This window comes from Stegostoma tigrinum, chromosome 17, assembly GCF_030684315.1.
Source record: "Stegostoma tigrinum isolate sSteTig4 chromosome 17, sSteTig4.hap1, whole genome shotgun sequence".
NCBI lineage: Eukaryota > Metazoa > Chordata > Chondrichthyes > Orectolobiformes > Stegostomatidae > Stegostoma > Stegostoma tigrinum.
In genome coordinates this window covers 18,174,394-18,198,222 of record NC_081370.1, presented here as the reverse complement: position 1 = coordinate 18,198,222, position 23,829 = coordinate 18,174,394, and the positions used below count along the sequence as shown (strand labels likewise).

At 41.8% G+C, this 23,829-nt stretch overlaps 1 protein-coding gene across 11 annotated transcripts in view; it reads right to left on the bottom strand.

Annotated features, from left to right (window-relative positions):
- Positions 1 to 804: 804 nt before the first annotated feature.
- The window catches only part of LOC125459289 (guanine nucleotide exchange factor for Rab-3A-like), a 61,077-nt gene continuing 38,052 nt past the window's right edge, over positions 805 to 23,829 (bottom strand). For 6 of the 11 annotated variants that reach the window (XM_048545561.2, XM_048545571.2, XM_048545568.2 and 3 more), the window contains 11 exons: positions 21,116 to 21,371; positions 18,812 to 18,907; positions 18,261 to 18,338; positions 15,897 to 16,112; positions 14,878 to 14,994; positions 14,087 to 14,215; positions 12,861 to 12,973; positions 12,744 to 12,767; positions 4,782 to 4,881; positions 3,909 to 3,975; positions 805 to 3,228 (listed from right to left, as the gene is read on the bottom strand). In XM_048545561.2, the coding sequence (XP_048401518.1) occupies positions 3,146 to 3,228; positions 3,909 to 3,975; positions 4,782 to 4,881; positions 12,744 to 12,767; positions 12,861 to 12,973; positions 14,087 to 14,215; positions 14,878 to 14,994; positions 15,897 to 16,112; positions 18,261 to 18,338; positions 18,812 to 18,907; positions 21,116 to 21,371 (1,279 nt within the window). In that variant the 3' untranslated portion in view covers positions 805 to 3,145. The remainder of the gene's footprint in view (positions 3,229 to 3,908; positions 3,976 to 4,781; positions 4,882 to 12,743; positions 12,768 to 12,860; positions 12,974 to 14,086; positions 14,216 to 14,877; positions 14,995 to 15,896; positions 16,113 to 18,260; positions 18,339 to 18,811; positions 18,908 to 21,115; positions 21,372 to 23,829) is intronic. The other 5 variants (XM_048545564.2, XM_048545562.2, XM_048545563.2 and 2 more) reach the window with 5 other exon arrangements.

Here is a 23,829-nt window from a genome sequence, read left to right as displayed (position 1 = left end):
TCAGTTTGTGTAAATTGTTTGTGTTCATTCTCTTACGTATAATAAAACAACAAAATAGAAGTTTAAGCCGCTGCAGCATTGCATGCTACATTAAAATCAAAATAAACATGATCTAACAAGCCATATTTGAGCCTGAGATCGGACTTGTCCACTAATAACCTTAGTTGGGAATCATAGCATGTGGAGTAGGCACTGTGAGGGGAACACTTTACTATGATTGCTATACTAACTAAAATAGAAAGCCCTGAAAACATTAACTAGGGCTAGCCAATTTTAAACGATGCCAGTGGTCACCTCACACTCCAGGGACATCAGAAAAGCAGCCAACGGAAGTGATGTAGATTGTGCACACAAGATAGTGTCATGCTAATATTAGAGGCTTTCAATATTTCACAACGAGAAAGCTGAGATACTAGAAGGCAGAGCCTTGATAGGAAGTATAACAGCTTTATGTCCATGAGTTTTGTTCTATTCCACTGGATGGTTCCGGTTTCTGATTGCATCTATTAAGAGAAGCTCCTGCCAGATTCAGACTGGAGCCCGAGGGAGTATGTAGAGCATCAGTGCAATTCAAAGAGCCAATTAGGCACAGTATGTGCCATGCACAATTTTCCCAGTTAAAGTACAGTGAATAGGAACAAACACCAACATTGTAACTAAAATAATTCTATATCATGTAGAATAATTACATGTATAAAGCTCAGAATTAAATGCTAGTCTCCAATTCATTCACGTTCCAGAAACATTTCCTTCAAAACGATGCCCATCAACAACATCACTTTGTTCATTCAAAGAAGCTAGATGTCAGTTTTATAATTAGTATTTATTCATACACTGTAGAAATGTACTGATCATTTGTACAACTACACAGTCAGTCCAGCCTATTGAAGGAAAGTTTCAAGAGACTGTCAGGGAGGCTTGGCTCCCCCATGTCCAATAATCATTAGGTTGGAAAGTGGTGAACAATGCTCCACAATAAACACTGGAATTAATGATACCTGAAAAAAAAAGTCATTAAAAAAAATTAAGCATGCACCATGCAGTTTAAAGGAGCAAAACTTTTAGGAAATGTGTTTGGCAAACACATGTCTTTTGCAGGGAATACAGTAAGTGAAAGGGAATGGAATGGGAAGAGCCAGGAAAAATACTGTGTCATTTTTGGGCATTTGAGCTCTCCCACAATAAGATATTTTTACAAAAGAAAAAGAGAACTGTGTATCCTGGAAATCAGAAACAAAAACAGAAATTGCTGGAGTACCTCAGCAGATCTGGTAGCATCTGTGGAAAGGAAGCAGAGCTGGTGTTTCAGGTCCAATGACCCTTCTCCAGAACTGATTCTAGAGCCAGAGGTCCAGCCTCCTGATTACTATCCAGTGACCCCTGCTGGAGAGTACATTGGTCAGTAAGAGGAGGAGAGCAGTCCCTCCTATGATACTTTCTAAGTTTGAACAGCTTGGCAGCAATCACTCAAGTCACTTGGGCCAAATGCTGGAGGGCAACCATTGCTGCTCATCCCGCAAGAGGCTTCACTTTGAACACAAGGAGGAGGAAGAAAATTGGCACAAATTAATTTTAATGTTTGCAAACGATTTGTTGGTGCTCCTTCAATAGTAATGTATGGATTATAAAGAATTTTGTAGTGATTATAATACTCTAGTACAAGGTAAACATGTAGAGGAATGATACTTGGTTCAAGCCAGTTTGCAATCAAAAGGTTAAGAACTGAAAGTCTTGGCTCCTGTCCTCCGGATTCTGTGCATCACAATGAGGCATTTGGAAACATTACATAGGTCATGAGATTTATTGCTGAGAAGACTGGTCATCATGGAAATGATGCAACAACATCATTGCAAGGTTATGGAAGAGGAGAGATGCACAATGGAATATGAACAGAAGAATACGTTAGTCTAGTGCACAATCCATATTTCTGTCGGCCTTGGCACTATACAAGTACAGAAGCGAAAGCCAGAATGACATTGAATATCAGCTGGTAGCATAGACTGTCCAACACAATGGAGTAACCGAACATATTACATGTGAATAAACCAACAGGTCAGAGCCAAATGGCTCAGCTGGAAGATTACAATATGGACAGTTGAAAGTGAATTTTGTGGGACTGTGTAAAGAAACAATGACAAACAGAGTTTCAGGAGCTGGCAGAAAGCACGACAGCCATCTCAATGATTCATGGAATTGATAGGATCAAATCACTGACTGAGACCATTTCACAGTTATGGTAATCTACGAGAACCACGTCCTCATAATTAAGCACCCCTTGCACTAGCACAAGTGCAACATTGATGACATTTTCATGCATCTATCAAAACCATTGCCCCCCCCCCCAAAAAAAAACAAATTCCTCCTTCCCTGGCCTCTTGAAGCTGTTCTAGTTTGTTGAGGAACAGTTTTGTAGGTGCAAGAGGCTTTCCAGTATCTAGTTGTGGAGGGGAAATTTAGGGTTGGGAGTGGTGGGTGGGGAGGGTGGTTTGTTTTGGGACCAGTCTCTATACTTGGCTTTAGACCTCTTTGCTACATCATCATTGCTGCTATCTGATGTGATTATAACAGGACTATCTCAGCCAACTCAACACTGGCCTTACCCAGGAGTTTGTTTCTTTAAAAAAAAAGTGAACTGGTGAATCGCACCCCATAGAGGGCAAAATAAATTGCCACAATCATGGCTGGGCTTAGTGCCCTCGTTGGAAGTCCAATGTTCCACTTCAATGCATTGAAAGGCTTAAAACTTATTTTTCCTTCAAATGGTCATCCAAGAACCACCTTGCTCCATTTCATACCAACTAAACAAAGGAAGTAAGCCACTGAGGCCTAACAGGCACAAAAGCTGATTTGTGGTTACAGTTCTTGATTGTTGCAACAAAGATCCAAATTACAGGACCTTTGATCAATGGCTAATGAGATAAGAAGATTACCCTGTATATTATCTGTAGTCACTCCTCAATATTTAATACATTTTTTTAAAATATAGCCCAGGCCATGGAGGCCATCACCACACTTCCTGTTCATTTCCTGCTCTTCGTGGAAGCAAAAGCTCATGTTTGTTTTTTGATGGCATTTTCCACATTGCCTAAATGAATGGCCCCTTGACTTGAAGCTTAGTCCTGAATCTGGGGCACCAACCCAGAGATTAAGACTCCTCGGTATAGTATCCTAGTTTAGCAATGGACATTTCCTTCCTCAGCTTCATCACTTCCCAGTACATCTGTTCCACTGAAAAAGGGAAGAAAATAAGTTAGGGTGAGAGACTTGCAATTCAACAGCACCTTTCACGACCTCAGATGTCACAAAATACTTTGCAGCCAAGAAAGAGCTTTTGAAGTGTGGTCATGATTCTAATGTGGAAAAGGCAACATCACTCAATCTGCACATAGCAAGTTTCCACAAACTACACATGGTGATAACAACCAGATGAAAACTTTTTAATATTGCTGTGATCGAGGGATAAATGTTAGACAGGATACCAAGGAAAACTCCCACACTCCTACTTGAAAGTCCGTCGAGGGATCTTTTACATCCACCCCAGTGAGGAAACCAGGCCTTGGTTTAAATGCCTCAAAGAGGATACAGCATAGATAGACAGAACCACATTCCCTCAGTACTGCAAACGAGTGGCAGCCTTTTCCTGTGGATACAGGTCACTGCAGTATGACCAGAGCTCAATATCTTTTCATTCAAACCAATCCTGGTTCACCCAGTATCCACATCTTCCACAGGGCTCACTCAGCCACTCTGGTCATCTCACTGGTTTGGAATTTCAGTTTGTTTTATTTAGACCTGCTCCTCAATTTACCCTTCACCCCATTATACTCATGTCAATGCTGGAAATGCTAAAAAGGCTATAATAAATCTTGAACATTCATCTTAAGGAAAAATACATTTTATGATCTTACCATCTTGTCGGACTAAACCTTGTTGGATATAACGAATATATGTGAAGAAATTGCAAACAGCAGTAATCTGTGAAACAGACAGTATCACAATTGCAAATGTCAAATTCACGATCATGTAACAAAACCCAGCCTCCTCTTAACCTCCCATCCCATCAGCATCCTCTACATGCCCAAAAGCTGACTCCATGCCTTCTTATAATCCCCATTTCCACACCCAATCAACCAGCATCCACTGGGAACAGAATTCATGAGCCCTTATAAAACAAATTTGAAACACTCGTACAAGTTTAAACAAAAAGGATCGCTTTCAAACTCCAGTGTAGAAAAAGACTGTCCCTTTGAGAAACTCAATTATGAAATGTAGCCATGGAAAAAATGCACACTTTCAAGTGCTCATAAATGTGGCAAAATAAAATACACTCTCATTTAAAAACTTTCTCAAACATTGAATCCAGTTAGTTGGTCAAAATGTCAAATCTAACAGACCCCTCCGTTTCTGTGTAAAAAGTCCCTGAGTTAAATCCATTAGCAGGGGTTTGAACTCAATGAGTCTACTGCACATCTAAACAAACCTATCCTCCAGAGCTCAATGCAATCTTTGATTGAGCCTTTGAAATTGTCTGTTCAGATTCTTCAAAGGTTTCACTGTGTCTGGGCTTTAGATCAAAAAAAACTAAAAAAAAGAAATAAAATACATTATCCAGATGATCAATTTAAATGCATACATTTTTTGGAAAAACAATTTGCCTTTTCATCCACTACTGGGCAATGCAAAGTTATATTTCAAATTATGAAATTTGAACAACTTTTTGTCTTAAATGCTGTTTGTGACATACCATAATACAAGTCTTCTCCCTTTTGATTTATACCTACCCTGGACCTGCAGGATGGTGAAATGTAGAAATAATTTCCCGAGTCCCCCAGTTTGATGCGATGCTTACAGGTTCTGGATAGGCCACTTAGTGCACATTTCCTGTGGAGAAATAATAAAGGGTCGCACAGTAAAACACCAAACAAGTTAAATTCCTGCTATGATAATGCAATTTGCCAACTGCAGTGTAAACATTATATCAGTAGGCAATAATTCACTTGAGTCCAAAATATTCAAATTTGGACAAGACTTGAATACAGGGATTAAAGACAGCAATCTCAAGATAAGCTTCTATGGATAATGGTCAAGCATCTCCAAGAAGTGCACCAATGCTTTCTATAGTTTGTCTCACCTTCTTGGGATTGCCCAACCGACAAAGGAAATTTGCAAGGCTGTTGCTGGGACAACTTTGGCTCCAGCAGGTTAGTGGTTTAGGTTTTTTTTGTGGTAGACAGGAGGCAAAGAGAAATCTAAATGAGAGGAAAATAGTTCCAAGAAATCTAAAGACAGAATGCATAAAACGTATCGCCTTTGATAAGTCTATGGACTGACTATGGATCATTTAAGGCAAGAAGTTGGAGGTTTAGAAGGCATTTGACATAAACAGCTTTAAACCAGGGGGCTGGAAATCACTGCCAGAGGTGGTAAAGACAGAACCCTCATAATATTTAAAAAGTATCTGAAGTGCAGTAACCTTACAAGGCTATGACCCAAGAGCCTGGGTAGAATGCTCTTTGAAGGGGCAGTGTGGACTTGTTGGGCCGAACAGCCGGTTTCCATACTGTAGTGATTCTATGATTCTGAGCTAGAAAGTAGAATTAGTTTGAGTGGCATGACAACAGCATAGACATGAGGACCAAAATCGCCTCCTTCTGTGCTGCAAATGTGTGATGTGTAACCTCAAACTTGGCCTCCTCCCACCCCACCTTGACAAGTAACACAGTAAAACTATTTTCAGTCTCTATCATGTACTTTGCATATATTTGCTAGGCAAAAGGTTACTCAGTCTTGCTCACCTCTCTTTACCAAGGTGTCCCCAGAGGTGACCAAGAGTTTCCAAGCTACTCATCTCTCCAATAATTTGCCCTTTTAATACTTAAAAGGACATTAGCCCAACATCCTCATCTTCCAGGCTTAGATAACTGCACGCAGATTGATTTCATCATCCACCAATATCATGATAACACGATACAAGTGGCTCAATTCAATTGTGTTCCAAGGTTAGATGAGCCAAACCAGGTTCAAAGTTGAAGTTCAGAGATAATGGGAACTGCAGGTGCTGGAGAATCCAGCTCCTATGAGCACAAAAGCTGACGTTTCAGGCCTAGACCCTTCATCAGAAAAGATTTCAGCAGGGTCGAGGCTCAAAACGTCAGCTTTGGTGCTCCTAAGATGCTGCTTCGCCTGCTGTGTTCATCCAGCCCCACACGTTTTTATCCCAAAGTTGAAGTTTCTTTCTATCAAACTGAATTGGGCACAGTGCAAAACCAGCTAGAGAAAGCAGCAGTAATGCTGGGCTCCTGTTTACTAGTCAGCAGACTTCCATAACCTCTTCTGCCTTGACTGAAGAAAATGACAGAATGGACATACATTCTTCAACAACAGAAATATATCTCAGGCTAACTATTAAAAGTGACTGTTCATTTTACTGAAACACTATAAAGAACAATATAGAGATAACAAGTTGTAGAGCTGGATGAACACAGCAGGCCAAGCAGCATCAGAGATGCAGGAAAGCTGACGTTTCGTGTCGAGACCCTTCTTCAGAAATGGGGGAGGGGAAGAGGATTCTGAAATAAAGAGGGAGAGAGGGGGAGGCGGATAGAAGATGGATAGAGGAGAAGATAGGTGGAGAGGAGACAGACAGGTCAAGAAAGCAGGATGAGACTAGTAGGTAGGAGGTGGGAAGAGGGGATAGGTGATAGGACAGGTTAGGGAGGTACGAGCTGGGTTGGTTTTGGGATGTGGTAGGGGGAGGGGAGATTTTGAAGCTTGTGAAGTCCACATCGATACCATTGGGCTGCAGGGTTCCCAGGCGAAATATGAGATGCTGTTCCTGCAACCTTTGGGTGGCATCACTGTGGCACTGCAAGGCGGCCCAGGATGTACATGTCATCCAAGGAATGGGAAGGGGAATTGAAATGGTTTGCAACTGGGAGGTGCAGTTGTTTATTGCAAACTGAGTGTAGTTGTTCCACAAAGCAGTCTCCTAGCCTCCTCCCAGTCACGAACCATTTCAACTCCCCCTCCCATTCCTTGGACGATATATCCATCCTGGGCCTCCTGCAGTGCCACAACGATTCCACCCAAAGGTTGCAGGAACAGCATCTTGTATTTCGCTTGGGAACTCTGCAGCCCAATGGTATCAATGTGGACTTCACAAGCTTCAAAATCTCCCCTCCCCCTACCACATCCCAAAACCAGCCCAGCTTGTACCCGCCTCCCTAAACTGTCCTCCCACATATCTGCTCTTTCCACCTCAAGCCTCACTCCCATCTCCTACCTACTAGCCTCATCCCACCCCTTCACCTGTCCATCCTCCCTGGACTGACTTAACCCCTCCTTAACTCCCCATCTACACTGACCTTTACTGGCTTCATCCCCACCTCTTTGACCTGTCTGTCTCCTCTCGACCTATCTTCTCCTTTATCCATCTTCAATCCGCCTCCCCCTCTCTCCCTATTTATTTCAGAATCCCCTTTCCCCCCCCCCCCATTTCTGAAGAAGGGCCTAAGCTCAAAATGTCAGCTTTCTTGCCTCTCTGTTGCTACTTGGCCTGTGTTCATCCAGCTCTACAGCTTGTTGTTATCTCAGATTCTCCAGCATCGGCAGTTCCTACTATCTAAAGAACAATATAGCATAGGAACAGGCCCTTCAGCGTCCCAAGCTGGCACTGACACATTTTTCCCCTGCATACTAAAACTGTCCTCACTTACAGAATCTGTATCCCTCTATTCCCTTCCTATTCATGTATTCATCCAGGTGCTTCTCGAATGCTGCTATTGTGTCTGCTTCCACCACCACGGCTGGCAGCATGTTCCAAGCACTCACCACCCTTCATTTGAAAAATCTGCCTTATACATCTCAAACTTCTCCCCCCACCCCTCGAACCGGTGTCCCCTATTAATTGACCCCTCTATCCTGGGGAAAAAGCCTCATACTTTCCACTCAATCCATGCCACTCACAATCTAATAAACATCTATCAGACTAGCTCTCAACTTCCTACATTCCAGTGAAAACAAACTCAGTCTATCCAACCTTTCTTCATAGCTAAAATCCCCCATACCAGGCAACATCCTGGTAAACATTTTCTGTGCCCTCTCCAAAGCATCCACATCCTTCTTGTAGTGTGGTGACCACACCTGTATGGAATATTCCAAGTGTGGTCTAACTAAAGTTCGATAAAGCTGCAGCATAACTTGTCTATCCTCATACTCAATGCCCCTTCCACTGAAGGCAAGCATGTCATTAGTCTTTTTTTACTACCTTATGTATCTGTATTACCACCCTCAGTGATCTGGGGATCTGCACATCCAGATCCCCCTGCATATCAGTACTCCGAAGGGTTCTGCCATTCACTGTATAATTTACATCTGTATTTGACCTTCAAAAATGCACTACTTCACATATGTCCAGATTAACTCCATCTGCCATTTTTCTGCCCACGTCTCCATCTGATCTATATCCTGCTGTATCCTTTGAGAATCCTCCCTACTATCCACAACACCACCAATTTTGTATCATCCACAAACTTATAATTGGACCAGCTGCGTTTTCCTCTAAATCATTTATGTAGGCCATGAACAGCGGAAGTCACAGCACTGACCACTAGTCTCAACCCTCCATTCCAAAAACATCTTTCCACCACTACCCTCTGTCCCTTATGACTAAGCCAACTGTTTCTGTCATCTAGGTCAAAGGATGATCAAGTACTTTTAACATACATTTCTAAACTCCATCTTCTTTCCCCCATCTTCCTTTTCTAGTGTCTTTCTGTTCCAGCATGTTTATTTTCCAGTTTTCATCTTCTCCATTTCACAGCCTGCCTAACTGTATGATGTGCAAGAGCATTCTTTTATTTCTCCCGCTCCTGCCGTGGTGTCACCTTTCTTATCAGCCATCGTACCCGTGGAGTACAGCACTTCCTTGCTGATTTGCAGGAATTATAACTATTTATATAATCACAGAAAATATTCCAGCAATCTCCAGCCCCTTCAGATACACACAGAGGCCCCTCCATTAATCCGTCAAGCAGCATACTTCTGAAGCAGACATTTTTCACAATTTTACTTGATTCTGAAGGTGTTGATTAATGAAGGGTTGCAGTCATGCTCACTCCCAGCAATCCTCTTGGACTTTCCTTGTTTAGTTAAATCCCCACAAGAGTATTATGCGTGTGTGCACACAAGAGTGTGTTTTACTTTCCTCTGTTGCCTGGAGAACACAACTAACAAAAATCTTTCAAATAAAATTAAGCTTCCTAGTGGTGAAATTTCCTTCCCTCCCTAGGCCATGGACATGAAGGACAAATACGGAGGAACCTTGACCTGTTCCATATTACAACACAGTCCTGGTTCTGTGACTGCGAACCAACATTTGGCACTAAAGATGCAGTTGATCACCTTCTTCTAGGTCATGGGAAAGGATAAGTGGGGGTAATAGACAAAGTGACCACTATTGGCTCCAACAAAGTGAAGTAACAAGCAGAGATGAACACACCAGAGCCCTCAGGTATATTGAGCTGAAGGACGAAAGTAGTGACAACTCAGCCAGTCACAGAGTTTGGATTACTGCAGACAAGCAGAGACAGAGATAGTATTCCTCAGTGTTGTCATGAGCTGTTGTTGCGGGCTGTGTCTCCCACATTCATCTGTCCATACACTGGCAGAGGAAGAGAAGGTGTAATAGCTACAAACAGCTGCTCTGATGCGATTCCACTATAGCCACACCATATACCTGCCAGCTGTGACAGATTTCAAAACATAACAATTTCAACTCAGGAAAAGTAGAAACATCATGTTATAATGCAAGGTTCAACTTTGAGAAATAACTTGCCTTTATGATGTTGGCAAATCTATTTTTGGCCAATAAGCCTATTGAAGTACTCACTGAGAAATGCTGCAGCCATTTTGTGCTAACAAGACCCCAGAACAGCAATGTGGTAAATGACCATTAATCTGACCCATACGGTATTGTGTGCTGTGTTGGTGAAGATACTGGAAGAACATGGTCCTCTTTCTACTAGTAGTATGGGATTTCTTCTATTCAAATTACAGGACAGATGGGCATCTCTTACTCAAAAGACGGTACCTCCTTTAGTACTGTACTGAAGCATCAGCCTAAGTTTGGACATAGTCATTGAGAGTGCTCCCATCAAGCTAAGCATACAAAAGATTGTTGACCATTGTAAAAAGGTCAAGTACAAAGAAAATCTCTTCTGCCTTCTTTTCCAAAAAAATCATTAAGCAGTTTCAAAGGAAAAAAAAGTTATAATTTTATTGAAACTCAAAAAAGAAATCTTCCTTTCAAACTAAGATAACAAGGTGTGGAGCTGGATGAACTCAGCAGGCCAAGCAGCATCTTAGGAGCAGGAAAGTTAACATCTTGGGCCTAGACCCTTCATCAGAAATGGGGGAGGGGAAGAGAGTTCTGAAATAAATAGGGAGATGGGGGAGGCAGATCGAAGATGGATAGAAACCTCTTCCTTTCAAACTAAATTGCCTTGAAACGAAGTGAGCTCGAAAGAGGAAAGTTCATTGGAAATTTTCACACAAAATGCAATAGAGATATGAAGATATTACCCTGGAAGATCACTGAAATGAACTGAAACATATCAAAAGGACACATTTGAGAAAGAGACGGAATTGAGTGATATGGTGAGAAAACAAAAGTGTGCTGGTGAGGTAGATTTCTGAATAAGGGAGGGATATTTGATAATTAAAAGCTTTTCCCTAAATGATTAAAAATGTATATATAACATGCACTTAGCATGTTCATCTCTCTGCATGTGAGATCCTCTGAGAATAGCCCAATTTAGAAATTACGTATTTAACAAGTTTCATGGATTCTACATTCAGCTGTGTTTACTGCCCTCTGCAGAACACCTTCAGAACTGCAGTCATATTAGGGGAGAAAATAGAGTGAAGACCATTTGATCCACACAATTTCAAAATAGAGTTGAGAATCCAGGTTCTGACCTTGTGTAGCCTATTCCAGGAGACACACAAGGATTTATAATGGACCGGGACAATTAACAATTTAACATCCGAATAAATACAGTGGGCAGTGCCTGAGGCTGGAGAGCCAGTGGAAGACCCTGCAACAGAGAGAGACTGGCAGCCCAGCTGGCTGAGCTAGAAGGTGCCGTGTAATTAAGAAAGAGAAGGTGCATCAACAACTTTTAAAAGTTCGAACAGCCACAGCTGCCTCGCCATGATGATGAGGGATAACCTGTCTAGTGAGATGGCCAGGAATCACACCTTTGCCCTGGCAGCTGTAACAGGTCGGGGGGAGGGAGGGGTGTGGAATCCTTTGCTTGATCCATGAGTGCTGTCCCCCACCATCTCCTGCTCCAAGTGCATCCTGTAGGCCTGGTCGGTTCAGGATTAGGGATTGTGGCCATGAAAAGGAAAGAGCCAGCCTGGAGGCCAGTCACAAAGTCACACATATGCCTGCCTCCAAACCAGACCCTGCACCATTTAAAAATCCAGCCCAATATTTTTGCAGACATGTCCTCAGATTTCCTCCACTGGAAGAGAAACACTGCATAATAAATGGTCCCAAATCCTCACAGGACCAAAGTAAAGATTGAATTATCGCCACATGCAAAGTGCCTACCCATCAGTCGCATCAGTAGACCATACGCCAAATATTACCCTGCAACCTACCAATATGCCTAATCCTTCATACACAGCCAACCTCATTGTTCCAGTAGCACGCAGAGCAGATGATCATCCTCACTACAGATTTACAGGCTACAGAAAAACAAGCACAAGGTTCCCATTGACCTGCCTCCTCCTCAGGTACAACTGCACAGACACCCAATCTAGCTTCTGAAAGACAGCATTAGTAATGCAAAGAGAATGCTATTGGTGCTAAAAAACAGATTTCATGCTAGTGAGCTAACAAATACATATAATTACAGAAACTAGGCAACAAATGGGCAAACAGAAGTTTTATATTTATATTATTCTATTTATAGAATGTGAGTGTTCTTGGCAAGGTGAGAATTTATTCCCCATTGCCTAGGAGAAGGCAGAAGTGAGCTACATTCTGAAACCGTTGCAGTCCATGTGAAGGAGATACTCTCACAATGCCTTTCAGGGCAAAAAGTCCAGGAGTTTTACCCAATGACAGAATGGCAATAAGTTTCTGTACCAGGATAGTTTGTGTCTTGGAGGGGATTCATCTTGCAGGTTGTGATATTCTTATGTGCTTGCTGCCTTGTTCTGAAAACACAATCTCTGACCCAAAAATCTCTGGGATCCACATGCAAATATACAAAGGTCCTTGAAGCAAGTTTGCATGCACTTGTGCTTCGCTGTGCCAGTGACATACATCAGCATCGTTCAGGTTAGAGAGTCCTCTGCCGTACAAAGTAGGATTATCCTCTTTCCCCGACTGTCCTGTAGCTGTTTCTCCAAGTCTGGATTAAAATTCAAGGCCAACTACATCGCATAGGACAATAGCCAATGAAAAAGTTTAATTGAAACTGTGACAAATTTCACACTGGACATTGAAATCAGCAGGCAGCTAATGTGCTTACTGCACCGATATAGCCCAAAGCCAAAAACCAGAACAAAAAGTACAGGCTGTGGCATAATGCAAGAACATAGTACCTGCAGGAATAGGTCCATGTGTCACTATGATGTTTACAGAAGCTGTATTAATACTGTGAGTGAAAGCTAATTACAAACAATAGTTAGTGTTCATTAGGATCAGGAATATCCATGTAAACACTTACGTCAATACTTCAGCCCGCCACCCACTAAAAGAGAGAAAGAACATTAAATCAAGAGGAGAATCAGGTTAATTAACAGTAATCTGACGAAAGACTATAAAAGGAAGAAAGTGCTCTTACTTTGGTCCTCCACACTCCATTGCCGAGGCCTTGACTACTGGTAGTGCTTGGGCAGCAGCTGGCTCAATGCTTAAAGTGTTGTTCTCCACAGCAGTCTGGACTGCTTCGGTCAGCTGTGAGCACCACAGCAGGACAGAGAGGGAGAGACACAGAGAGGGAGAGACACAGACACAGACACACACACACACACACACACACACACACACACGGAGGCAGAGACAGAGAGAGATGGAGCATGGGTGCCAGAGAGGGAGAGAGGGAGAGAGCAAGCAAGCACCAGAGCGGTAGAGAAAGAGAGAGTGAGAGCCAGTGCAAGCGAGCACCAGGGCGGGGGAGTAATAAAACGAGAGAGAGAGAGACACACACAGAGACAGAGAGCATGAGTGCCAGAGCAGGACAGAGAGCAAGACAGCCCGGGCACGAGAACAGGTCAGAGAGAGCGCGCGCGGGTGAGAGAGCATCACAGCAGGATAGAAAGCACCAAAGGACAAAATGACATAGGATATAAAAAAGGATGGAGAGCCAGACAAAAATCACAGCATGAAAGTCAAACAGAATGACAGCAAGAGAAACAGAATAAGCATGTTATTTCTTAAATACAAGGACAATTCAATATTTGTTCACAAAAGGAAACTTTTTAAACTTATAAACCACTTAAAGTTAGTAAAAAGTCAGATAATTATCTTGCTCATTCTCCTGTCCCAACTACTGATACTGACAGACAGACAGTCATTCTGGGCAGTCTAGGCTCTCTCCAGTTTATTACACTCACTTTCAACAAGTTACAAGTGGTTACAATTGTCTTTGCCACAGTAAAAAAAATTGCCCTCCTGCTGCAGAAATTTTCCAGTCAACACACACTGGGTCTGAAAAATGCTTTTGAAAGTTGAACCACCAAATACTCAATGACATTTGGAGAGGGGAATAAAGTAAGTGTTAAAAAAAGTCTCAACAGAATCATCAGTCAACAGGAAATCCCAAAAGTGGTGACCACCCCCTCAGATAGAAATCAGGTACAAGAAACTCAAACAAAAAACAGGTGTTTATGCTTGCACAATACATGCTGCAAGTTGCCCCTTACAAAGGCACCGGTCTAGGCACAATGCGAGGTCAATGGCCTTTATGGAAGGTCATCCCCCAGAACTCTGTGCCACCAGGAAATCACTGTGTTCTGTCTAATGGCAGCTCATTCCAAAAAGTTCTCTAATTCCATCTAGCAAGCTCACCTCATGCTTGGCAAAGGACAGACATGGGCTGATATCTTCCTGGTAAATCCTCTCCAAGAACGGAGAAGCCTTATCAAGGGTTGGATCCTCCTTCCATGATTGGAACTCCTCAAACAAAATCAGGTCAATCTGTGAGGAGCAAGACACCACCGTCAGGTTCAGCAGTATTACCTTTAAACCAGAGCTCAGGCAGGTAAGAAAACATCTCCTGCTCATCCCTTGTTGAGGAGGCTACTTACACCCCAAACAATATTAACCATCAATTACACCTTAAGCACCAAGCACACTCTCCTTCAGGCTTATAACTATTCATAAGTACAGATGTGGAATGACAATAAGCTGTCAACTGGTTCATGTTACCATTGGGGGTTAATGAAATGATAGGCCTGTTCTGACTCAAACGCAAGTCACTTACAACCTATATTTTTAATGCAGATATACTTTTCATTCCTTTAACTTCCTGTTTCAATCTTCTAGTGACATTTCAAATTCTGGTCCTTGGTTGCTGCTGGAAAACGCATGTATTATACCATAAGTCACATTCACGGAAAAACAGATCAAAGAAATTCCAACTCCTTTCATTTCATTTCTATCCCTCAATGACAGCAGATCAAGCATTGGCTATTAGTCTGGGCTGGAGGTGAACAGTTAGGATTTAATCCACCACAACACCCTGGTTTCTTCCTCAATTCTTTTCATCCTGGTTCAACATCAAGAAGAATAAACACATTCACAGAAAGATTATTCTCAGAAACATGAAGGACATTTTGAACACAAGCTTATAACTGTACCTGATGCTCCTGTATAGACGATGGCTTGGTAAGATGCCCATATGGCTCAGGTGTGACATAAATTGCCCTCCCAGGTACGATGCAGAGCAGCAGAGAGAGGAGAGTAGGCACTCCTGCCTTCAGGAGCACCATGAAAAATCAGTGTTAGCAGAGTTAGAATTTTAGAACAGACAGATAGGGAATTGACCAACAAACCAATAGAGTCAAGGAACACTTCCTGTCAACTCAATTCAACATGTCTTTGAAGATGAACATGAGATCTTGGTTGATGAATAAATTCACCTGTTCATTAATTCTAAATAAAACACTATTCTCTCAAAGTGCTAAGTATCTTCAGTGTTCACTAACAACATGTGGGTCTGTGTGAATAGTCACAAGTAAATGATGCTTTACACTGTCCTTAACCTTTCTCTATCAGAATTGATAAGGGGCTTGCACCACTTGCTTTTGTGTGAGATCAGGTTTTGCGTCAATAAACTTAATGCCACCCCACCAAATCAAACTAGTATTGAGGCCTATAGTTTCAAGTCAACTAGTGGCAGAGCCATTAGAGTTACAGCAAATAGAGACAAGGCCACAGCTCTCTCAATCTCCCCAAACATAGACAGTTGCCCCTGTGATGGGTTAGCGGGATTAAAATTACCCAGCATTTGTTCAGCTGATGTTGCATTTTAAAATCAAACGAGAGCACGTGCACTTGGTTTGCAACAAATGACAGCAACTTCCAGTCACGAACGACTTCAACTTCTCTTCCCCCTCCCTAGTCGACATGTCCATCCTCTCCTCTGATGCTGCCTGGCCTGTGTTCCTCCAGCTCCACACTGTTATCTCAGATTCCAGCATCAACAGTTGTTACTCTCCCTTAAGGCACTGAATCACATTCACTCTGTGAGGGGCACATATCTTTACCCAGACGGACAGATCAGCCAGCAAGGCAAGTAAACCAGGAGAAGCAGACGGGAGAAGACAGTTAGCAAGGCAGCCTAGCTAAGGCTGATCAGATCAATTTCCACACTCACCTCCCTGCCATCTTTGCTGATGGGCTTTAATGGGGTGTTCTGTGTCGCTGCTGTCACAATGGCACTGCTCAAGCTTTTGTTGCGACTGTGACCCTTCTTAAAGACAGCCTTTGAGGGGCTCTGGAGCTGCGGGTGCAACTCCCTATTTGGAGAAGATGGTGTAGATGTGATCACAAGGGTCTTCAGTGCAGTTACCTCAGCCAGTAGCACATCAATCTAAGGTGGGGTAGGAGGAGGAAGCAGAGTAGATGAAACATTACCCGGCCATCAACAATATTCCCACGCCACTGTTTAAAAACGGTAGTGGATGCTAATCCTGAAGAACAAGAGTCAATTTCAGACACTCAAGAATTGATTATAACCTGACCTGCATTATGGAAATGGAGCAGACAGTGTTGGGGATCAGTTTAAAATTGGCCAGGAGATCCTCAGGATAATGTCCTGCCCCATCCCACATTCTTCCAATTTAACTTCTTTTTCTGAGCACATGGATTGGGCACTCGCAGGTAACTGGCAGTGTATGTCTTTGTGTCAATTGGTTTCTGATGATTTCATGGAGCTGAATTTGCTATTTTAATTACTGAAACAGGTGATGAAAATATCCCCATCACATGAAACATACAGGCTAAATAAAAGGAATCAGAGCTGGGAGACACCCAAAAATAAAAAGTAAACTTATTTTTACACTTTTCATTCCAGGAACAGGACCACTGACATTTTGCAAATGACTGTTAGAAATCAGAGAATCACTGATACAGCAAAGATGGCCATTCAGCTGACTGTGCTAGTACCTCTTGAAATGGCTATCCTCCTCTTTCCCCATAAATCAGCAAATGTTTTCTCTTCAAGTGTAAATGACTTACTTCTTGAACATTGTTATTGAATCAACTTCCATCAGCTTTTCAGATAATACATTCCAGACCATTCTGACTCAGTGAGCTAAAATGTTCTTCCAAATGTTGCCTTTGGGATATTTTTTGGCAATTACCTTAAATCTGTGCCCTACAGTTATCAAATCTGCCACTCAAAACTGTTTCTTTACTCTATCAAAACCTTTCAGGATGTTGAACACCTTCAAATTGTCCTCCATCTCTCTGCTCTTGTCCAGACACTCCACTTACGTAAATCTTTAAACCACTGGTACCATTCTAATAAATCACCAAACCCATCCTGTTCTTCCAAATGTGACAGACAGAGCGTTGGCCATGATATCCAGCTGTGAAATAACTAATATTTTGTAAAAAAGATTTAGCACAGTTGCCTTCCTTTTACACAACTTTTCTTACCAAAAAAAATTAGACTTTTTTTGTTTAAAAAGGCCCTCTCACCTTGTCATGTTATCTTGAAAGGATTTGTGTTTTTATAAGAAGACCTCTATCTTCCTGCACTGCTGTTAAAACACACTAATTTTTTATTGCCTCTTCTCATTCTTCATAACTAAACTAATTACTTACCTCACATTTTTCCCCATTATTAAATTTCCCTTCCAGGTGCTTATTTATTTCACAAGTTTGTTTATCTCCTCCTGTAGTCTGTTAATGTCCCCTCTTTATTTTTAACTTGCACGACGTTTGCAATCTTTAAAATTATGTCACGCATTCCCAAATCCAGGTCATTAAGATACATCAAATACAGCAGTGGACCCAACTGTAACTTCTAGGGTCTATCACTGCGCATACACTTGCTCTAATCTGAAAAACAACTATGTGTGGCAGTTCCCCGTCTCTTAGGTAATTTCACATCCATGCAGCCACTGTCCTTTTAACCCCACTAGCTTCAATTTTACTACAAAAAAAATTTTAACTCTTCGGACCCAGCAAATGCTATAAGGAATCCTGGGACCCCTTAAATGTAATCAGGCCTAACCCCAAAATCTTATTTGTACCTTTAACAAACAGAAACATGGGAAATAGGAGAAGTAGGCCTTTTGGCCTTCGAGCCTGCTCCACCCTTCAATATGATCATGGTTGATTATCCAACTCAGTACCACATTCCTGCTTTCTCTCCATAACTTCAGACGTACTTTACAGCTAAAGGAATCAAACTCCTTAAAAACATTCACTGTTATGGTGTCAACTACTTTCTGTGAAAGAGAATTGCACAGGCTCACCACTCTCTAGGTGAAGAAATTTCTCCTCATTTCAGTTCCTGGTGGCCTGCCCCTGGTCCTTTAATCACCTGGACCACTCAGAGGAGACTACACAATGATGTCTGGTCAATATCTAATCAACTTCTAGGGTCAACTCCTCCTGAAAAAGTAGATGTTGCTACAGCTTGAAGCTTTAATGTTATGAATCACCCTACCAAACATCACACAGCTTGCAGGACACATGTCTGACCACAACAGGGGGAGAAGTTACCTACCTTCCCTTGGGCTTCTTTGAGTTGCTTCTCAGCTGTGGCCTGTTTAGTGTTTGCTTCCCGCACCATCTTATGCGCTTCCTGTTTGTAAGAAAACAGTAGCAATTACTGGCCACAAGCAGAGACACAGTGGATCAGGTAACAGATCAAAGAACAGCAGCTCAAGAATGTATTTGCATCAAGCATCAGAAATCAGAGACTAGGTTAAAGGACACAGCTCCTTTGTCTGGGTCCACTCAAAACATACAGGCCAAACAGGATTCTTCTAATCTTCCGAGTAGCTGAGTGGAGGGTGAGAAATTTTTAAAATTGAAAATTATGGTGAAGCTAGAGACGCCAACAGAATTAAGGATTACAGGAATTAACTTCAATGCGTTTTTGGTTGTTACATGCCCATTTCATCAGTTTAGAGGGATTTTATTTCTTTAAAAGCTATAGTTTACTTTAGGATTGTCACCTAGCAACCAGCCTGACACAAACCCATCTGATTGGGGGAAAGGTTTATTGCACAAGCACCATTCTCCTGACTGGCAAAAGCCTAGAGTTGGCGATACCTCAAAGAGACTGGCGGTCAGCTCCTCCAGTTCCTGTTCCAATTGCTCCCGCACTTTAGATAGTTTTTCACATTCTTCATCCTTGAGCTTCAGCTCCTAAAACAGGGGAAAAGAGACATGTCCTAGTCACACCAAAGGCTTTAGGAGAATATATGCAGTGTCCAGTACTGTATAGAACCAAGAATGGCTCCAGGCTCAAATTAATTCTGTGGTACTTCCACTTAACACATCCAGGATGCAAGTTAATTAGCCAAGTCATTCTCTACAACACTAGCCTTAGCTCATCACAAAACTTTCCTGGTGTAGAAGGCCAATTTGACCATCTCACCAGTACTGACTCTCCCAATGAGCATCATGAACACTGAGCAGATCTGGGCACCTAACCTTAAAAAGGATATATTAGTCCATGATGTGGAGGTGCTGGTGTTGGACTGGGGTGCTCAAAGTCAGAAGTCACACGATGCCAAGTTACAGTCCAACAGATTTATTTGGGATCACAAGCTTTCGAAACACCGCTCCTTTGTGACCTAATGTCACCATAACAGAATGATATATGGACTTCAAGGATTAAATTAGGACAGATTACAAATTATGGCCTGTTTTCTCTAGAATTTAGAAGGTTAAGGGGTGATCTGATCAAAATCTCCAAGACACCAAGAGGAAAGGACATGTAGCTACAGATCAACTATTTCCAACAGCTGGAGACTTTAGAACAAGGGGGATTAGTCTGAGAATTTAGGGCCAGACCATTTAGGAAAGATCTTAGGAAGCACTACTACACAAAGAGTGGTTGAGGTTTAGAATTCTATTCCACAAGTAACAGTTGATGTGAGATCAGTTGCAGATTGTTGGAAAAACCCACCTGGTTCACTAATGTCCTTTAGGGAAGGGAACTACCATCTTTACCTAGTCTGGCCTACACATAACTCTAGACCCACAGCAATGTGGTCAACTCATAACTGCCCTCTGGGAAAATAGGGTTGGGGCAATAACAGCTGGCCTAACCAGGACGCCCTCATCCTGTGAATAAATACAAAGAAGTGCACTTTAAATCCAAAACAAAAATTTTATTAAGTTAAAGTCTTAAGGGATACAGGCCAAAGGTAGACATATGGAGTTAGCTCACACCTCAGCCCTGATCTCATTGAGCAGTGGAATGGGAATGGCTTGCTCATGTTCTTATGTTTATATATTCTTGATAGTTAGCGTTATTTTCTCAACCTTACCCTATAACCCACATTATTTCTATTCAAAAATTACCCATGTTATGCTCCACATCAGGGTCCAGATACATTTAATGATAAGTCCTTGTGCACATGAACATCAGACATGGGCTTTCCTCTGGGTGCTCCGGTTTCTTCTCACAGTCCAAAGATGTCCAGGCTAGGTGGATTGGCCATGCTAAATTGCTCATAGTGTTCAGGAGTATGTGGGTTATAGGGGGATGGGTCTGGGTGGGATACTCCAAGGGTCAGTGTGGACCTTTTGGGCCAAAAGGGCCTGTTTCCACACTGTAGGGATTCTATGATTCTAATGGACAGAATGAAAGGATTAAGGTGAAGCCCATAATAGTTAACATTTGAAGACTGCTAAAAGGTGAAATATGTGTTCAAAAAAATGTGACCAAAAAGAGGAACAATGAAGGCAATGCCATTCTATAGGAGCAACACCTGTTTCAAAAGTTTATGTTAAATGATTTGATGCAATGTAGGCCAGGAGGATACACAGTCCAATAAATTCTATATTGTTCAGCTGTCAAGGTAGAGGTGCATTTCAAGAGGATTTTCACATTTCAAAGTGGAATCCCCAGAAATAGCCATTTAGCCAGTTCAATTAAAGGACGATTCCTCCTGCATGGGAAGCCATTATAAAACCCTTTGTTTTCTCGATGTTATTAAGTCTAAAAAACAAACAGCAGTATTGATTTTCTTTTTACCTTTTTTAAAAATCACTGATTAGTTCTTTATTGGAGAACAATTGCTTATTATAACGGTAATAATTATGTGACTCAAATCCGATGGTCAGTTCTAACTTTTGGATCTGCGGTTAAGATGATGTAAAGTACAAGATTTTGCCACCACATTCAGCTATACACATTTTATGCCCAGGATAACATTTCCTTCATTATAGTCAATAACTCGTGCAGACATTAAACTCCATAGATTCGGTTTCTTTCTACTTACTGGTGCTCTATCTCTCAAGTGAGCATCATTGACAAACAAAATACATGAATCATTTAATCCAGAACCTCAAAAGCTTTGTAGTTCTGCTTTCAAAGTCACACACAGCAATCTGCACTCTTACCCTCTGTGCCTTTGCCAGCTCCTCCTTCAGTCGTTCCGATCCTTTCTCCCGTATTTCCACAGAGGAACTCCGGAGCCGGGACAGATGATAGGCATTGCGAAGCATCTCCTCACTCACAGGTTCGGAGCTTTCCTGTTGAGAGTTTGCTGCACACTGCTCAGATCCCACTTCATCGTCCCCAGGCATTGCCTCCTTCCAGGCGCTGAGCACCGTTTTACCAGCCAAACACTGGCTCCCAGTAGCTTGCTTCTGATCCCTTAAAGGTAAGGCAAATTAGGACCATGAGAAGACGGACTAATTCAGTCGAAGCAACACAGCCCAGCTTCAATTTAACATGCATAAACAGAAATTCAGCTGGTCTGGCAGCATCCGTGGAGCGATAAAAAGAGAGTTAACATTGAGTCCAGTGACCCTTCTTCAGACTTCCATTTCTCTCTCCTAAAGATATTGTTAGGTGCCTGCTGAGTTTCTCTAGAAACTGTTGTTTGTTTGTTTGTTTCAGATCTCCAGCATCTTCAGTTTTTTGGTTTATTTTAGTGTTCAAGCTGTATCTGAGTTTGAAAACGAGAAAAAAAGATAGAGGGGAGACAAGAGAAAGAATGGGGGGAAAAAAAAGGCAAAGGCTCAAAGAATCAGCAAGGGTGAAAGAACCAGAGAGGGATTTTTAAAAAACGGATTGAGACCAAAGATAAAGAGAATGAAGATCTCCTGCGAAGGGAAAAAAAAAGTCAAAAGTGCCGAGATGTAAAGGGAAATGTGAAAGATAAAGACACAATGGCAGATAATTCACAAAACTTTCCTTAATAGGTGAGTTAGAGAGGGGGAAATATTTAAGACATTGCAAGTTATAACAGGGGTAAAAGAAAATCAATTGCAGGCCACAGCATGTTACTGCAAATCAGAAACACTAGATGGCGACCACACTCCATTGGGAAGACCTGCAAATTTATCTTCAATTTTCTTCCCTCGCAGAATCGGTGGTGCAGAGTGAAGCCATTTGGCCCACTGTGTCCGCACCTTCTCATCCATCTGCACAGACAGTGAGATCAAGATGGAATAGTTTGCATGGGTTTGAGCTTTTAAGACTGGAGTCATTAAGTCATTTTGCACTACAGAATTTGCATGTTACTGAGTAAAAGGTGACATTTTTCAAAGTTTTTAATCAGGACAATTTGCAAGAAATAGCAATGTAAAAGGAAATAATTTTTTTGTTTCATGCTGCTAATGTGGAGTAGCACTGTGTGGAGTGCATCACTAACAAGATGTAGCTATCTAACCAACTGCATGTGCCGTATAAATATCAGCATCATTGAGATACTAGGAATTCAAGTACATCCCAAAACCTGGCAGATTATGTCAAACAGCATATTCCTCCAGCTATTTGCAGCAAATAAGGTACGCCACCAGGCCATGGCTTGCAACACTCCCAACAAACAACATTTGCTAAATAAATTCTCTGCACACAAAAATCTACACTGACAAATAATTTGGAGATCGTTAGTCACATTTGCAGTGTGGCACACATTTACATATGGAAGCTGCATATTAGTAGATAGGGCCCTACCTGTACAGACTGGAAGAATGCGTACACACTGCATCCATTTCAACTCAAAACAGGTGACCACTATCCCATGGTTCATTTCTCAGGGCAATGCCTTTAATGAGCCACAAACTGACTGGTTCAAATTTAAACAAAGTTTGTCAGTTAATGGTCAGTTATCACCCAATCTAGAAAAAAGTTCATTCACTGTCCATATTAATTACAAAATGGGAGATGAATTAGTAACAGAACACAGACTAGAAATGAAAAAGACAAATCCATTAGCTTTTAAAAAAAAAGACTGGTTTCCAAATTTGTTCAATTTTTGTGAACAAGCAGCTATTGCAGTGGACGTTAATTTAAGTAGCATAGATGTTGACGGCTGAACAATTAGTTTCAGCATCCTTAATTTTGCATAATGGTTAAGTTTCTGTAGTTCTGATCCCTTTGGACAATGATGGAATTCCTCTACTCAGGGTGGGGGAGGGGGGGGGGTTCATTTATGATCCTGTTTCCTCCAGTTAGCTAGTTTGCGGCAGATTTTAAACCTCCCACACAGGAATAAATCAGGGGTTAAAATTTGAACTGTGACCAATGCTTAAACCCAAGCTGGTACAGACAACAACATTCACTCCCGCTAGTATGCTCCACGAGAGTTGAAATGGAGTTTAAAGCCTTGCTCTTCTGTGTTTTTCAAAAGGGGGAGAAAAACCATGTCTGCAGTTTGCGACCTAATCCACAGCAGGAGTGGCTCATTGCTGAGCAAAGGATCATCAGCCTCTTTCATCACTTGTGACTACAAAGATAACATGGCCATTCCATTTGAAGTTTCTTTGGTGCTTTTTGGTGTTGAATCCCATCAGCCCCACACACTTTTTTTTAAAATGCCTGCAGTTGTTTCATCTCTGTAGAAGTCCTTGTTTGAAAAAAAAAGCACATTTTAGAACAAAGAACAAATACTCCAGTTTTATTTTAGGGTTCCAGCCACCAATTGGCATTACATCATATAGAAAGAAACAGAATGTAAAGTGTTTATGGAACAACACGAAAAGCAGTGCTTTTGGGGAGATGAAGACAGAAAGCTGGCTAGGCCAAATAAATATCTGCACACTAACTAAGAGACTTAAATAACCTTCCCTAGGCTGTGACCCACAGGAATGAAGAATTAACAACA